This window comes from Chrysochloris asiatica, unplaced genomic scaffold (genome assembly GCF_000296735.1).
Source record: "Chrysochloris asiatica unplaced genomic scaffold, ChrAsi1.0 scaffold00034, whole genome shotgun sequence".
NCBI lineage: Eukaryota > Metazoa > Chordata > Mammalia > Afrosoricida > Chrysochloridae > Chrysochloris > Chrysochloris asiatica.
Window position 1 is genome coordinate 20362021 of NW_006408552.1, and position 19034 is coordinate 20381054.

The 19034-nt window shown below is 40.7% G+C and overlaps 1 protein-coding gene across 1 annotated transcript; it reads right to left on the reverse strand.

Annotated features, from left to right (window-relative positions):
• Positions 1-1802: 1802 nt before the first annotated feature.
• Positions 1803-18824, reverse strand: ZKSCAN2 (zinc finger with KRAB and SCAN domains 2). Its single transcript, XM_006859890.1, has 7 exons — positions 18417-18824; positions 17317-17503; positions 13655-13746; positions 13185-13305; positions 9192-9833; positions 6418-6912; positions 1803-2719 (listed from the first exon to the last, which is right to left on the reverse strand). The coding sequence occupies exons 1-7, from the start codon at positions 18822-18824 to the stop codon at positions 1803-1805; spliced, it is 2862 nt and encodes a 953-aa protein (XP_006859952.1).
• Positions 18825-19034: the final 210 nt, after the last annotated feature.

A 19034-nucleotide genomic window follows, 5' to 3' on the forward strand; every position in this document is an offset into this window, starting at 1 on the left:
AAAGTTTTGTGAACTAGAAGTTTCTGGCACATTCCCACTTTCAATAAGCTATGTTGTTTTATGACATCAAGTTGGTTGATTAACAAGGCCCCTTTACGGGGTTTCTGAAAGCAGCTTGTGGATTTGAACTGCTGACCTAAAGGTTAACAGTCCGGTGCTTATCCTACAGGACCACTCCAGGAGTCCAATAAGTTATTGTTGTTAAGTGTCATGGAGTCGGTTCCGACTCATAGTGACTCTGGATAGGGTTTCCAAGGAGCAACTAGTGGGTTTGAACTGCCAACCTTGTGGCTAGAAGTCCAGTGCTTATCCTACATCGCCATACCAGGAACTATGTTGTTGTTGTTGTTATGTGCCGTGGAGTCGGTTCCGACTCATAGCAACCCTGTACAGGGTTTCTGAGGCTGGAAATCTTTACAGGAGCAGAAAGCCTCATCTTTCTCCCGCAGAACAGCTGGTAGTTTCGAACTGCTGACCTTGCGACTCGCAGCCCGATTCATAATCACTACGCTACCAGAGCTCCTTACCAGGAACTAGAGTTATATAAATTACTCAGTGCTTTACAGTTAGGTTTATGGCCCTAGGAATGGGAACTTGTTAAGTGCCATGGTTCCAATTCATTGTGACACTGTAGGCTTTCCTACGCTTTAAAGTTTTTGCAGGAGCAGACAGCCTCATCTTTCTCTATCAATGAACAGGAACTTGTTGTTGTTGTTGTGAAGTGCCGTCGAGTTGGCTCCAACCCATAGCGTCCTTGTATAGGGTTTCCGAGGAGTAGCTGGTGAGCTTAACAAGTCTGGAGATGTGGGTCTGGACTGAGGTGCCTATTTGGCCTAAAGTAAAGCCTAAGGAGTTCAATTGCTCCTAGAAAAAATTCGATGTGTCAGGTCTCACTTCTTCCTCTCTTCCCTAGTCTTAGAAATACTACTATATTACACTGAGGTATGAGGTGGGAAGCATACAGTAATTTACTAGAGAAGAGCTAGGGTAGAATTAGAAAATGTACACAGTTCTACTAATCTTGATGAGATACACCATGAGCATGCATCTTATTAAATTAGAAATGGTCATGGTAATTCAAAAGTCAGATAATAGCACCCCAAAACAATTAAGAGGTAAGTGCAGGACTTATGAGAAAGGTAAAAAGTAAGTGGGATTATGTATAGGATGGAGAGTCTTCAGGGACTGTAAAGGTTAATATATAAAAGACAGAGTGATCAGTTGCTTCTCATCTCTATGGAAATTCAATAATAATACATGGATTCTACCCTAGTTATCAGGATCAACTTCTTGACCAGAAAAGGTACACTGATGCAGACTTCTGACGACAACTATAACATCATCATTCGCCTTTTATGAGTATCTTTAAGTCCAAGATTAATTTGGTATAGTTCTGTTCACTCACGAAAGTTCTACACAAACATGAAACTCTGTGATCAAGTTGCACCCAGGAACTCATGGAGTAAATCAAGTATAAAAATATACTTCCAGTATTTTTTGTCTCCTTGGAAATAACTTTTACAATGAAGAATTCTGTATGTTTCTAGACTTGGCACTCCAATAACGATGGCCTCAATATATTGAAGAGAATCTCATTCTGCACTCAGACCATGTCTTCTTTACTTTATTAACGGATCAGACTGATGAAGTCAGAGGCAGAGGTGAGAACAGGATCCAAGTCTCTGACTTATTTACATTCTTAAGCTTATTTTGAGAATTAAATCTTAGAGCTAATAAAAGATTGCTTCCAATAATGAGATTATAGTACAATAGCTAAAGGGACATTTACGAAGAGACCATCATCAAAACCTGTTCCTGAACTCATTTAGCTTTTCCTTCGGTGGGTTCTCTTGGAAATATACAGATGAAGGGTAGGGAAGCTTTTCACACATATGAACTCCCCGGTGTTTTGTAAGAACACTCTTACTGAAGCTTTTACCACACTGGACACTTCCATAGGGCTTCTCTCCACTATGTGTTTGCTGATGTTCTCGAAATCTTGTACTGTTACTAAAGCTTTTCTTACAATCCACACATCTGTAAACATTCTCACCAGTGTGGACTCTCTGGTGGGTGGTGAAATGAGAACTGTTGGTAAAACATTTCCCACACTCTTCACACTGGTAAGGTTTCTCATCTGTGTGGGTATTCTGATGTATAATGAGACTTGAACTTTGATTAAAGCATTTCCCACTCTCTCCACATCTGTAAGGTTTCTCTCCTGTGTGAATTCTCTGGTGGGCACGAAAGTTTGAGGAGTCATTGAAGCTTTTCCCACAGTTGAGACATTTAAAAGGTTTTTCTCCTGTGTGCATTTTTTGGTGTCTAATTAGGCTTCTGCTTCTACCAAAGCACTTCCCACAGACGCTACACTTAAAAGGATTTTCCTTATAGTGGGTCATTCGGCACGTAAATCGAGCACTTCTTCCAAAGCTTTCTCCGTATTTGAGAAGTCTGTAGGGTCTCTTACCCATAAAAGGTCTTTGATGTAGTACAGCTTTCCCTAAATCTCTAGGCTGAGACTTCAGTTTTCCCTGCTTAATTCCTTGAAAGTTTTCCCAGTGTCTTCCTGAGATGTAATCCCTTTTGTGGTATTTATGTGGATCAGTATTCTGGTAAACAACCCTTTTAGATTTTTCTGTCAGTATCCTGTGCTGTTCCATGTCTTTATATATTACCTTTGTTGCATTCTCCTTGAAGCTATTTCCAATTTCAAAATCTGAAAAAAAAAAAAAAAAATTTAGACAATCTCTGTATAAACATAAAGCAATTAAAATGGTCTACAAGGCTCCATGGGTCCCTGGGTGGTACCACTGGTTTGTACAGTGTGGTGCTGTGGGTTAATACACTGGACTGCAATGTTGGTTTGAACCTTAAGGCCAGTGGTTGAAGCTCACCAGGTGTTCCTTGGAAGTAGCGTTGCTATGAGCCAGAACTAACTTGATGGCACTTAACAACTAACATAAAGGTTGGCAGCTTGAAACAACCCAGTGACAAATTGCAAGAAGGCCTACCAATCTGCTCCCATGAAGATGACAGGCAAGGAAACCCCGTGGAGCAGCTGGATTTGGTAACACATGGGCTGTCATGAATCAAAAGTGACTTAATGATTTGGCTTTTTGAGGTTTAAGGTCCCATGTATTTGGCCCCTATCTACTTCACTGGTCTCAGGTACTATGACTCTTCCCTTAATTCATTATACTCTATTGTCTTTGTTTTATGAACAGGTCAACCTCTTTTCAATAATGTCAATACAGAGCAGGCTTTCAGAAATGTTTTCTGAATTAAATTATAATCTAAGTCATTATTCCTCATCCACATCTTGATTACATGGAAATAACTAAGTTTATCTCCCAGAAGTTACACTAATTTATCTTGTTTCTTCATTTCGCAGCCACACTAAATTGAACTACAAAAGTATTTAGAGTAGATTTTAATGACCAAAGTCCGAACTCTTCAATTGACTTCTATATCCATCAACATCTATCACAGTCTATCCAGGATATCAAGTATAAAAAAATACTTCCAGCATTTTTTGTCTCCTTGGAAATAACTTTTACAGTGAAGAATTCTGTATGTTTCTAGAATTGGGAATCCAATAACAATGGCCTTAATATATTGAGAATTTCATTCTGCACTCAGACCATATATGTCTTCTTTACTTTATTAACGAAATAGACATATGGGAGAGGATCAGGATCAGCCTGATGAAGTTAGAGGCAGAGGTGAGAACAGGATCCAAGTCTCTAACTTATTTACATTCTGAAGCTTATTTTGGGAATTAAATCTTAGAGCTAATAAAAGAGTGCTTCCAATAGCGAGATTACAGTAAAATAGCTAAAGGGACATTTATGAAGAGACCATCATCAAAAAACGTTAAATGTTCCTGTCACGGTTTTTCTGGCTGTGCCACACATATAAGACCACACTCATTCAAACTAATTTTCACTGCAATTTTTCCTCAGTGTCATCTAAATACCATACACATTATATGGTACATCTTTGTTCCTATTCTTTTCCATTAAGGACGACACACACTAAATAGTGAAGAGACATAGGCTTTGGAACCAGAAAACTCTGATTCTGATCCCATCTAGGTCACTTATTAAGTGTGTAATTTTTGCATTCAATTTTTATGATGGAAAAATCAAACATATAGAAAAGCAGAGAGACTAGTATGTAGAATGAACTTCCATGAGTCAGCTTTAACAATGATTTACTCATGCCAAACTAGTTTTTCTTTATTCCTACACTTTCTGCTCTACTTAGGTTATTCTGCAGCAAATTCTAGACACTGTATTATTTCATCCATAAATATTATACAAGCAGTGTGGCTTTGGTCCAATCCAGGTTTGTCTGATTTCCAAACCTGTGCTGTGAGGCACTTTCCTATATACTTCCGGTTTCAGCGTCACTCTCTTTCAGTATATCCAGTTTAAACTGCTGACATCCTCAATCCCACAGGTAGCAACTGAAGCATAAATTGGGAGGAGGGGGCGCCGCTATCAAATAATCTATAAAGTCAACAGCTCTAACTAGGATGTCTTTTCATTTAGCAGTGCTGAATCATTCGGATTAGTCAACATTATTACAGGATTTGGAGGAAATGTCTACAAACCAGCTCTGCTTAAGCGTGGTGAGTTGGCTAATTTGATGATAGGTCTGGGCTTAAAACCAAGATTCACAAGAGTACCAAAGATAGTACCAAAGAACTTTGTTTCCTTAGGGCCCAGTGTATGTCTTTTGGTAGACATATGGATATAAGTCAAGTATTAAAGAATATTCAGAGTCTATTCAGGGTTGTTACTATTGTTGTTAAGTGCCACTGAGTTGGTTCCAACTCAGAGCGACCATGTATAGGGTTTCCGAGTAGCAGATGGTGGGTGTGAACCACTGACCTTGCAGTTAGCAGCAGTCCAGTGCTTATCCTACACTGCTACACCAAGTAAGCCTTAATTGTTTTTGCTTTCATACTTCAATCATCCACTACCAAAGAGCCTATGTATGGACTTCCCTTTCTAATGTGACTGGACCTAACTTTATCTTACTAGGTTTCAGTCCACAGTCAATCCAGTTAAACTACACTCATTTGCCCCAAGAGGTAAGTCCTGAACTAACTCATAAATTCAAATGTATACTGAGAGCTTAATGTTATTATTGTTAAGTACGATTCAAGTCAGTTCTGACTCACAGCTACCCTGTACAGGGTTTCCAAGGAGTGGCTGGGGTCTGAACTTCTAGCCTTACTGATAGCAGTCTAGTGCTTATCTTACAGCACCACATCAGAAAGGCTGAATATGGTGCTATAGAAAGATTCCAGTCCTCCAGGAATTCACCATCTACTGAGAGACTTTAGGACATACAAAATGCTCAATGCAACAAGGTACAGACAGACAAAGTATCATTTGAGTTGAAAGAGAATTTTGACATGTGGATATGCAAGACATTTAAGGTGGAGGGAATAACATAAATTAAGGTTTAAATGTAAGAAAGCTTAATGTATGAAAAGGAAATACCAAGTACCCTTGGTATGAATAAGCACAGAATGTGGGGTAAAAAATAACAGGTAAGGTTAGAAGGGTAAGATGACACCAAATTAAAGCTGGCTGTGGAACTTTACTACAAATTTGGATGGGGAAAACTTGGTTTGGACATTTACAATAGTCTAGACAAAAGGTCTAGATAGAATACTGGCTAAGTAACTCAAAAGGGGACACAGAAATGACAGTCTACAATAGTTGACAAAAAAAAGATACCAAATGCCAGGATGTAAATGCTGAGAGAGGTAACAAAACTTAGAGCCACAATGTGGAAAGAAAGATGGTGATTTTTGTTTTGAAAACTTTTAAGTCTGAGCTGCTGGTAAGATGGGCAGGTGATGTAACCAGCGGTTTCTGTAAATATTACAGCCCCGGCAACACCATGGAGCACTTCTCTGTCCTGGGCGGTCAGTATGCCTTAGAATTGATTTGATGGGAAAAGAGGAAGTGAATCTCAGGACCAGAATAAAATCTCTTTGTTTTTCTCTCTCCTTTTTTTCAATGTGTATCATGAGATAGTTCTGAGTTTATGGACCCATCTCGATCTGACTTTCCCCCTCATGTATCCCCATCACCAACCACCATCTGCCTGTCCCACCCTGTACTCCCCTAAGATACAACTGTCTGCCCTATGCAGATAAAATCTGACATTGAGACCGCAACGAGCATGCCACCAGAATGTAAGTTCCTTACAGAAATGGAAGCACTATGGCAACAAGGAGTTTGCTTCATTCACTGCTGAACCCCTGACCCTTAACTAGTACCTGACACTCAAAAATCTGCTGAAAGACTAGTCATGAGCAATGGGCTAGATCGAATGTTTTAGTAAATCACACTCGCTTCTGTCTTGAGAGTAAAACTCCTTGATGATCCTTACCACTTGGGCTCTGTAGTAGACTTTCAGATCCTTGGAATTCTTGGACCTGTACAATTTCCTCCTCACTCAGTGTCTCACTGCCAGAATCTTCTCCTATTGCCTCCTGTGAGGTTTCCTCAGCTTTCCAACCTGTAGTTTTCTGGAGTTCAATCTTAATAATACCACCTGTTTCTTCCCTCGAAGGTGATGGGATTTCTTCTGGGCTACTGATGGAAGGGGCAGATGCCTGTGAGTTCATCAGGGCATCCATCTCCTTGTAGAATGCACAGGATTCTAGCACGTGGCCAGTTTTCACTTTGCGGTAGCTCTTCTGCAGACTTTTGAATTTGGTCCGGCATTGTTCTGGTGTGCGGAGGAAGCCACACTCCCGCAGTTGTTCAGCCACAGCCCCGTATAACTTGCTTTTCCGATGACAGGCTTGAAGTGCTTCATAAAATCGAGTCTCACGGAGGATATCAAGAAAAGTCTTGGTTTCCTCGTAGCCCCAGTGTACACCTACCATTGAAGGATAAAGTTCAAAGATATAATAAAAGGAGTCTGTAGCTGCTATGCTATATATACATTACAAAATGTAAGGCGTAAGAAAAAAATTGTGTTAATTCATCGTAGCAATGGAATAAGTTTAGCCTAGGAATAAGCCTAGTGACAAATGAGACGATCTACATAAAAATATCTATACTTAACTGAAAGACATAAAAGAATTTTAATAAAGAGAAAGAAAGAGGTGCCATGTTTATGGAAAATTCCAATTATATAGTATCAATTTTCTAAAGAATAAAATTAAAAAATCTCAATGTTGTTGTTATTGTAAGTGCCACTGAGTCAGTTCCAACTCATAGCGACCCTGTATAGACAGGGATTCCAAGGAGCAGCTGGTGAATTTGAACCTTGTAGTTCAAACCGACCTTGCAGTCCAGCGAATTATCCCACAGCATCACACCAGGACTCCAAAAATCTCAGTAAGATTTTAAAATTTAAATTTTACCAGAAAGAGTAAAAATGCAGTTGTTGTTCTTGTTGTTAAGTGCCATCGAGTCGATTCCGACCCATAGCGACCCTGTAGACGGTTTCCAAGGAGCAGCTGGTGAGCTTGAACCACTGTTCTTACAGTTCAAACGAGTTTGCAGTCTGACACATTAGCGCACAGCACCACACCAGGACTCCAAAAATGCAATAATAGTTGCCAAATATAATATTTTTATGATGATTAACTATATGACTTAGCAGTCCAGAAATATCCTTTTATAAAAATGGATAAAAATACTGGACTCAGGTACCCAGTAAGAATTTTTTTTTCTCCTAAAGCTATCATTTTTTTAAAATCAATATTCTTTAAAGAGGAGAAATATGTCCAAAGCAGTTTTTGCCATTGATTACTCTTCTGTGAGAAATGAAATGATTTGCAAGAGAAGCAAATGTTCTGCATTTATAGCACAATTAAACTTCAGGACACATACAATTGATTAAGTATGGTTTTTGTGCATTTTGTAATCTGCCACAGAAAGGATAATTCCTATCCTCATTGGTGATCTTTTCCCAGTCCTCTCACTGGATTACCACGCCTTGAGGTCATTCCAAGAGTCCCACCTTCACGTCTACGGACTTCCAGATTGAATATTCTTCTTTTGAATAGATCATAGTCCTGAGTACGTTCCTACTCAGATGTATTTTTTTCCATTCTAAGAACCCATCATCTTTTCATACCCTAAAGTACAAAAACAATACTAATAAAAGTGATACCAGACAATGTTTACAGCACGTAAAAAGTGCCTTCATCTGTGTTACTTCACTAACACTAACACTGACGAACAACCCTGTGGGCAATCTGCAGTCCATTTGACTGAGAAGAATGAGGCTTAAAGTGGTTACATTATGTGTGTATTGTCACACAGTATGAAGTAGTAGCTTAAGACGCAGCTTTTGCAAAATTTACTCTTTAAAAAAAAATGTGATAATCCTGTCGTTAAATTTCTAATTAATGATATATTTAGATTTATGTCTACATCTTGCTATTTGCTTTCCAGTTGACCCAATTATTTTATGCTTTTTTCTCCTTTCTGGTCTTTTTTTCATCAAAAACTTTCATTATTTCTTACTTTTTTAACTTGTAAGGTACACATTATTTTATGGATTACAAAGCAGCACCACAGCAAGCTTAAACCCTTTCCCATCAAATCACTTCCAAGGCATACTGACCGCCCAGGACAGAGAAGTGCTCCATGCTGCTGCGGGGGGGGGCTGTCATATTTACAGAAACCGCTGGTTACATCGTTCTCCCATGGAGTGGCTGCTGAGTCGAACCTCTGATCTTCTGATTGGCAGCCAAGTGCTTAACCAATATGCTACCAGAGGTCTTTTACTGAGGAGCCTACAGAATTTAACAATGCATCCTTGATTTCTTACAATCAATACAACTAATTGCTATATACCACCTGACTGCTTTCTACCAATCCCAGATACTGGAGCCCCTTAAACCTCTTTAACTCTTCCTTCCGTAAGGCTCCAAGTACTCAAAACCCACGCAGACCTCTGAATTGAAAAAAAACCTAACGAAGTACAACAGCTCCTCAGTCCGTATTCATAGCACAGCACAGGCAACAACATATAGACTGGAGCAGTTTCATTTCCGCTGTGGCTGCATCACAGTGACAACTGACAGAGATGCCACGATGGCACGCCGCAGGTTTGGTCACTTTTTCTCTTTTTTCCCAAAAGGAGTGGAACGTCATTATGGGAAAACAAAACCAAACCAGCCCAAACCCCACAAATCTTACCACTTAGCTTTTGAAACAAAACAGGAGCACCACGACTCTCAGATTTCTGGATTAATTCAATGTCCATTTCATCACCATCAGATTCTTCGGTGGCTTCCTCCTCTACCAAACGGATCTGTTCTGTATTACTAACAATTCTCTTTAGTCTGGGGGCAGGTATTGTTGCCTGTGCTTTATCAGTGGATGAAGCACAGGCTGTGGGATTCAACAAAGCATCCATGTCCTCAAAGAAGGCGCAGGGTTCAAGCACGTGGCCATTTCTCACTTTCCGATAGCTCTTTTGGAGACTTTTGAACTTGGTCCGACACTGTTCTGGTGTACGGAGGAAGCCACATTCCCGCAACCATTCAGCCACAGCACCATATACCTGGCTGTTTCGGGGACAAGCCTGGAGTGTTTCATAAAAGTGGGACTCTCTGAGAATTGCAAGAAAAGTCTTCGTTTCTTCATAGCTCCAATGTACACCTGCTATTTTTTCATCTTCTAAACCCCACTGGTGCTGCTCTCGCCACGTTTTTCTTGCATTTCTTGTAGGAATCTGGACAGTACGAACTGACTTTTCCTTGATGTGGTTGCTTTGTAGAATATTCTTCTTATTATTAGGGTCCTTCCTCTGCTCCAACCGGGTTATCTTGCTACTTCCTACAGTAAAAGAAATATACTTCATGCTAGGCACAGGGGGCATTACTGCATGCCACAATCTTACACTGAGCCTGCCCTCCGAGATTACTGTTCACACCTCTCCCTTTAAGATCTTGTCCAATGCACTTATCTTCTATGATAGTCTACACTGTAGTGTCTCTCTTATAGGACTTTTGTGGCTCAAAGACTAGTAGTCTATCATTTGACTTTTCAAATGTATCTACTGCTGACTTCCCCAGCTTATCTAGAAAACTTTTGAGAGTAAATCAAAACCACTGCTACTGAGTCGATTCTGACTCATAGAGACCGCATATAGAGTTTCTGAGGCTGTAAATCTATATAGGAGCAGAAAGCCTCATCTATCTTGTGTGGAACAGCTGGTGGGTTTGAACTGCCAACCTCGCAGGTTAACATCTAGTAATCATCCTATAGCACCACCAAGGCTTTCGGCTCTGGTAAAGATTTACATCCTCAGAAACCCTGTACCGGGTTGCTATGAGTTGGAACTGACTCAATGGCAGAGGGTGTTTGAGGCTAAGAATGATACATGTTACCTTTGATTTTTCTCTTTGGACCTAACACAGTACTAAGTTGAGAGTAGGCGTCTAATCAATATTTGTTATTTATAAAGTACATTTATTATCTGTTCCCCATACTTCCCCATCTCCTACCCACAAATACACATACACACATACTAGGGATATCAGAGCTGAGAAATCAAGAATTCTTGGCGACTGTCTGGCAGGCTTAATAGAAGAGCTATATAAATAGAGAAGCAAATATCATATGGTAGTGATCAACATTTCTCAAATTCAAATCCCATCTTCACTACTTAATTTTTTGACCAAGGGAAGTTTCTTAACTTGTCTGAGCCTCAGTTTTCTGGGCAATACTCCCCTCTACCAAAAGAGGTGCTGGGAAGATTAAATAAATGATCATCAGTAAAATGTACAATGGCCAATAGGTATGTAATCAAATTGTATAGCCACTCCACAGGACAAAGATGTGGCAGTCTGCTTCTGTAAAAACATACAGCCTTAAAAACCCTCTAGGGCAGTTGTACTCTGCAATTAGGCTTGCTATGAGTTGAAATCAACTAGACATCTGTTTGGGATTTTTTCCTGTATACTCTCTCTGTGTGTATCCACAGGCTGCATTGGCCATTTCTGGCCTATAATTTTATTTATAAATAGACTTGATTCCTAGCTCACATGTGAATCCTACTAAAACAGATGTCAACATAAATCCTCCAAAAATGTACTTGTGGAGACTGACACTTAAGTGCTTTGTGTTACTATAAATTCACGGTATGAAGAATTTCTAACATGCTACCCATGTTGGTTTGGTGGTTATGTGTTGTGGAGTTGATTCTGACTCATAGCAATCCTGTTTAGGGTTTCCAAGGCTGTAAATCTTTATGGCAGCACAAAGCCTCATCTTTCTCCAGCCAAACAATTGGTAGTTTCGAACTGCTGACTATGAATGAGGTCAGCAGCCCGACTCGCAATCACTATGCTAACCAGTTCTTTGCTACTCAGGTTACTGTATTTAAATTACTTTTCTTCTTCTGATTGTAACATTTTCATCCATCCAACAAATAGTTACCAGGCACCCACTATGTGTCAGGCACCACAGTAGGTGTTTGGGTTCCTATGATTTAACCTAAACCAACCCTGAAAAGAAAGACACGGTGCTTACTGGAGCTTCCTCTAGTCTGTATTATATATATATCTTCTCTAATGTTTTCAATCATTTACACACACTATTGTTCAGTGCCATCCAGTTGGTTCCAGCTCACAGTGACCCTTTATATGGTTTCCGAGGACTGGCTGGTGGGTTTGAACTGTTGACCTTGTGGTTAGCAGTCCAGAGCTTACCCTACAGAGCTACATCAGAACTCCAATACATACATATGTTGTTGCTATTAAGTGCTATCAAGTCAGTTCCTACTCATAGCAACCCTGTAGAGAGTTTCCAAGGAGGGGCTGTTGAGTTTGAACCACCAACCTTATAGTTCACACTGACCTTGCTGTCCAGTGATATATCCCATATCTCTATACCAGGACTTGGTAATTATTATATATATGATAAGCACTGGATTGCTCACCACAAGGTTGGCACTTCAAAACAACCAGCTGCGCTCTGGTAGCATAGTGGTTACGAATTGGGCTGTGAACCTCAGGGTCAGCAGTTCAAAACTACCAGCTGTTCCGCGGGAGAAAGATGAGGCTTTCTGCTCCTGTAAAGATTTACAGCCTCAGAAACCCTGTGCAGGGTCGCTATGAGTCGGAACCGTCTCCACGGCACATAACAACAACAACAATTTGAATTATGGTGTTGGCAAAGTACATTGAAAGTACGACAGAACGCCAGAAGAATGAACAAATCGGTCTGGGAATAAGTATAGTCAGAATGCTTCATACAAGCGAGCATAGTGAGACTTCGTCTCTCCAACTTTGGACAAGTTTTCAAAATGGACCAATTTCTGGAGAAGGAAATCTGCTTGGAAAAGTGGAAGGTCAACGAAAAAGAGGAAGACCCTCAATGAGCAGGACTGACAACAGTGGTCTCAAACATAACAGCAACTGTCGAATGGCACAGGACCAGACAGTGTTTCCTTCTGTTATACAGTGTTGCTATGAGTGGAAGTGACTCAGATATACACACAGAATGGCAACACATATGTACATATATATGTAGAACCAAAAACCCACGGTCACTGAGCAACTTCTGACTCACAGCAACCCTGTAAAGCTTTTCTGAGACTGTAAATTCTTATGGGAGCAGAAAGTCTCATCTTTTTCCCATGGAGCAGAAGCTGGTGAGCTTAAACTGCCGATCTTGTGGTTGGCAGCCCAATGCCTAACTCACACACTCCCTCTCTCACACACACTCTCTCTGTATATATACGTGTATATGTTGTTGTTAAGTGCAGTCAAATAGGTATGCATACACACACACACATACATGGAGCTCTGGTAGCATAGTGGTTACAAGTCGGGCTGCTAACCTCAAGGTCAGCAGTTTGAAACTACCAGCTGTTCCACGGGAGAAAGATGAGATTTTCTGCTTCCGTAAACAATTACAGCCTCAGAAACCCTCACCAGGGTCACCGTGAGTTGGAACGTACTCCACTCACGCCACCACCACCACCATAAAAAAAAATATATATTTCTTTTTACTGAAAAGAGGGGTGGATAAAGTAAGAGAGATGGATGAGCCATTACCCTACATAACCAATAAAGGTGCTTTCAATGCTAACATTTGCAACAGACTATTTTATCATCAGCAGAGATAAAACATATGAAAGGTCCTCTAAGTTCTGATCTGAAAAGAGAAAAAAGTCCTTACCCAATGAAAGCACATTCCCAACACTCTGGATCTCTTGGTCGAGGTCTCTGTTAGCAGGAATATGATGCACACTCTTTTTGTAGGTGAAACCCCTTGTCATGCGGGTCTCTTTCACAGGTCCCTGTAACAACACTAATGCCAGTGACTATCAAGAGAGCTGCATGGGTCTTTTAAGGATGACTACTCCGGGCGGAAGCACAGAAGGGCCCTAAGGAAGAGCTGATAATCAAGAAACCAAGTATGTATGCTATACCAAACGAAAGAGAGGACACGGGAATGAATCATAAGACACAGGACCCAGAAAGGAACTCATTAGACTGAGACTGGGTCCAATCGTTTCTGGAAAAAAATAAAGGGGTGAGGGTGGAAGTCTTCTGGAGGAAGCCCGATGTTTGAGGATAGTGAAGGCATAGGACACCATTCCACTGAATACTTCAGAAGGAAGGCCAGAGAGAACAGCTACAATTTACCTGGGATCCAGCAGGAAGACGTGTGGTTGTCACGTCTTGTTCTCTGGTGCTCCATTCATCAGCAGTGACAGGACCCAAGGGAAAAGGATGAGCTGTAAGAAGAGAAACAATCACTGTTCTGTGCTCTGGTCTTTTCAATTATGCGTTTCCTTTTTACAAATGAGCCTATGGAAACAACCAACTAATAAAAATTGATCATTTTCTCAGTTTTTGGAACAATGTCCCAAACCATGGTACCCTAAACCAGGGCTCAAATGATTTTAGGAGTAAACAAAGTACATACTAAAGGGGGCCTGGTAAGGGTTAAGCGGAACCCACATATCCCCTTATCCCCACCTTGCATATTCCATTGAAACAACAACAACATAAGGGTTTCTGAGGCATGGCTAGTGGGTTTCAACTACCAACCTTGTGATTAACAATCCAATACTTTATCTTACAGGCCCACACCTGGACATTAAAGAACCAGAAACTGTTAATATTTATAATGCATTCTATCATAATATGATTTGAAGAAGTAAAAAAGTAGGGTATAGTAGTAGTGGATTTTTCTCTTCAATGATGGGGCTGTATAAATTTGAAGCTAAAACAATAACTGTGCTATCACAGAAGAAATGAATGTTTATTGAGCACTATTAACCATCACATGTCTGTTAGTTTGTTGGGCTGTGGTGGCTTGTGTGTTGCTGTGATTCAAGAAGCTATTCCACCAATATTTTAAATATAAGCAGGGTCAATCATGGTGGACAGGTTTCAGATGAACTTCCAGACAAAGTCATACTAGGAAGAAGGAGAGATGGAACTGGAAACCTTATGAATAGCAGCAGAACACTGTCAGACAGCACCAGAATATTGACTATTGAGGCAGGATGAAGAACACCGGAATACTATCAGATATAGTGCCAGAAGATGAGCCCTTCAGGTCGGAAGGCATATAAAATACAACTAGGGAAGAGCTGCCTCCTCAAAGTAGAGTTGACTGTGATGATACGAATGGAATAAAGCCTTTGGGACCTTCACTTGCTGATGGGGTCCAACTCAAAATGAGGAGAAGCAGCTATAAACACCCATTAATAATAAGAACATGGAATGTATGAATCTAGGAAAATTGGAAATTGTCAAAAATGAAATGGAACACATAAACATCGATATTCTAGGCATTAGTGAACTGAAATGGACTGGTATTGGCCATTTTAAATCTGACAATCACATGGCTTACTATTGCCAGTAATGACACATTGAAGAGGAATGGCGTGCCACTGATCATTAAAAAGAACATATCAAGATCTGTCTTGAACTCCAACGCTGTCTGTGATAGGATAATATCTATATGCCTACAAGGAAGACCAGTTTTATCACTGTTATTCAAATTTATGTACAAACCACTAAAGCCAGTGATGATGAAATTGAAGAATTCTATTAACTTAAGTCTGAAATTGATCAAACATGCAATCAAAAGGTATTTTGATAATGACTGGTGATTGGAATGCACCAGTTGACAACAAAGAAGAGGGATCAGTAGTTGGAAAATATGGTTTTGGTGACAGAAATGATTCTGGAGATCGCATGATAGAATTCTGCAAAACCAATGATTTGTTCATTTCAAATACCTTCTTTAAACAACATTAAGAGACAATATACACATGGACCTCACCAGATGGAATACACAGAAATGAAACTGACTGTATCTGTGGAAAAGCTCCACAGCATCAGCCAAAACAAAGCCAGGGGCCGACTGTGGAACAGAATATCATTCACTCATATGCAAGTTCAGACTGAGGCTGAAGAAAATTACAAGTCCATGAGAGCCAAAATATGACCTTGAACATATCAATCCACCTGAATTTAGAGATATCTGGAGAACAGATTTGGGGCATTAGACACTAAAGACTGAAGACCAGAAGAGTTCTGGGATGACATCAAGAATATCATACAGGAAGAAAACCAGAGGTCATTAAGAAGACATGAATGAAAGAAAAGACCAAAATGGATGTCAGAAGAGACTCTGAAACTTGCTCTCCAGTGTACAGATGCTAAAGCAAATGGAAGAAATGAGGAGGTAAAAGAGTGAATTAGAAACTTTTAAATGGCAGCTTGAGAAGGCAAAGTCAAACATTATAACAAAATGAAATTAGAAAACTAAAACAAACACGCGCAGCATTTCCCAAGCTGAGGGAAGTGGAGGAAAAATTCCAGCCTCGACTTGAAATACTGAAGGAACCTATGGGCAAAATAATGAATAATGCAGAAAGCATCAAAAGAGTCACCATACCAAAAAGAAATGGTTAATGTTCAACCATTTCAAGAGGTAGCATATGATCAAGAGCCAATGATACTGAAGGCACTGGCAAAGAACAAGGCTCTGGGAACTGATGGAATACAAACTGAAATCCTTCAGCAACCTGATGAAGTGCAAGAGGAACTCACTCATCTATGCCGAAAAATTTGTACGGCAGCTACCTGGCCTACCAACTGGTTGTTGTTGTGAAGTGCCGTCGAGTCGGTTCTGACCCATAGCAACCCTACATAGGGTTTCCAAGGAGTGACTAGTGAGCTTGAACCACTGACCTTGCAGTTCAAATGGCTTTGCAGTCTGGCGCATTAACCCACAGCACCACAAGAGATACATATTTGTGCCCATTCCAAAGAGAGGTGACTCAACAGATTGTGGACATCATCATCTCAAGCAAGTAAAATTTTGCTAAAGATAATCCAAAAATGGCTGCAAATGTGAAGTGACAGAGAACTGCCAGAGGCTCAAGCTGGATTCAGATGAGAATGTGGAATGAGGGATATCATTGCTGATGTCACATGGATTTTGCTTGAAAGCAGAGAATAACAGAAACATGTTTACCTGTGCTTTACTGACTTTGCAAAAGCTTTCAACTGTGTGGATTGTGACAATCTATGGAAAACATTACAGAGAATGAATGTTCCAGAACACCTGATTATGCTCATGAGAAACCTGTACATAGACCAGGAGGCAAACAAGGGAACACTGGATGGTTTAAAATTAGCAAAGTTGTACGCCAAGATTGTACTCTTTTTTTCATATTTATTCAATCTGTATGCTGAACATATAATCTATGAAGTTGGATTGGGGTATCAAGATTGGAGGAAGACTTGTTAACCTATAATATGGAGATGACACAACCTTACTTGCTGAAAGTGAAGAGGACTTAAACTACTTACTGATGAAGATCAAAGATCACAGCCTTTGCTGTCAAAGACTTTATTTTGCTTGTATCAGCCATCAACACTCATGGAAGCAGCAGTCAAGAAATTATACGACACATCGCATTAGGCAAATCTGCTGTACAAGACCTCTTAAAGTGTTCAAGAGTAAATATGTCAGTTTGAGGACTAAGGTGCGCCTGACCCAAGTCATGATACTTTCAATAACCTCATATGCATGTGAAAGCTGGACAGTGCCTAAGGAAGACCAACACTCTGAGCAAGTTACAGTTTTTGTTGTTGTTGTTCCATCTCATAGAGACCCTGCATAAGGAGCAGCTGGTGGGTGTGTATCGCCACCTTGCTGTTCAAATCAGCTTTTGTGGTCCTGGTGTTCATCCTACAGTGCCACATTAGGGATCCGACAATGTTAGGGATGCAAAATAAACCTGCCATGGTCTTTGACTGTGCATGCTCTGAGTTCTTACCATTCTTTGGAAATAGCCGATGCTCTCTTTTACAGTTCAGCTGTTCCTGGTCTCCTGAGTGGATGCTTCCAACTTCTTCCAAGGATACCACCTGGGGCTGGGTCTCCATCAATTCTGGATGAAAGCCTGCCACCTCCCATGCTGCTCCAAGTGAGGACTGATTCTTTGAGTGCACAGAACTGCTGACCTAGGAAACAAAATCAAATACCGTAACAGAGAAAAGAAAGATCAAAATCGGGGACAAATTCCCCCCAAAAAAGAGATCAAAGGAGGATAGAAGATTTAAGAATGAGGGCATTGGGTTAATAGCACTGCTTAGGGGTTTGGGCAGAAGAGGAGAAATATATAGCATAATGGAAATTTGTCAGTAGTGAAGCACAAGATCCCTGTATTATAATAGACATTATAATAGACATTGAGTCCTCATTTCTATTAGGCCCATGGTGGTGGTAACGTGTTGTGGAGTCGGTTCCGACTAATAGCGAATCACCAGAACATGGAAATATTTACTAGTGAACTAAAAGCTTAATTCTCACTTAAGACATCTAGTATCCATCTCTGACCAACAGAGCAGCCTGCTGATGATCTGTATACAACACAAATCCCGTGCAAGGTGACACTGCAAATCTTGCAAATGATGTCAAGCGTTAATGAAAGGGATGCTGAAAAACAACTAGGCAAAGTCAGTGACAAATGATGATCTGGCAGTTAAACCAGGACTTCAGAACCCACACTGATATTAGAGGCTTCCAGAAGAGTCCTGGAATAATGCCTTTGCCCTACTTTTGAAAAGGGGGAGTGGGGAAGTGACATCAAATAGCACTCTTTAGAATCCAGAAGCAAAAGTCAAGTCCTTTGAATCACACAGATATTGTCTCATATAAAATTTTGTCAGAAACATTCTATCAAAGAATTAAAAGAACTAGTTGCTTAAGTTCATTTGCAAGATAATGGTTCAATCAAAACTTCCCCACCCTTTTTATGTGATGTTTTGGTCCCTATTCAAAGTGGATTCATTTCAAGGTCGAGCACTTCCTACAATGTTTTCCTACCCATCTGCTTTTCTCACGCCCTTCCTTCTAATCACAATCCTCTCTCACCTGCTGCTGTCTTAGTCGTCCAGTCTTTTTCTCAAAATGTACTACCAGAGCCACTGCCTCCTCTCCACTTTGCGGCCATTGTTTCTGGGCCCACGTTTGAATCTTCTCCGGTAAAATGGCGAGAAACTGCTCAATTACCAGCAGCTCAAGGATCTGTTCCTTGGAACGGATTTCTGGCTTCAACCACAGGCAACAAAGTTCCCAGAGTTTACTGAAAGCTTCTTGAGGTCCGGTCACATCCTCGTAACAGAACTGCCTGAAGGATCTGCGAAAGGTCTCCGATTCAGAGCTATCCGATCCTTCCAGAACAGACTCCTGAGGCCACTGGGGTTCCATTTCCATCTTCATTATCAGGCAGCCCTGAATCTCCAGGGGTGCATCGATCTGAGACTCCAGCGCTGTGGCCATGCTCCAACCAAACGTTCAATGTCTCGTCCTGCTCAAAGTCGGGACCCAAGTGCACGTCCTCCACTTCCCTACTTAATGTTCTTGAAAGTGTGGGAAGGTAGGGTGGTAAAAAACGGCACTGTCAACACAAACCTGGCCCTCCTGCCAGATTAAATCTACTCTAGGCCCCTTGAAAGGGGAGCGTGGTGGAGCCATAGGATACGCAATGGA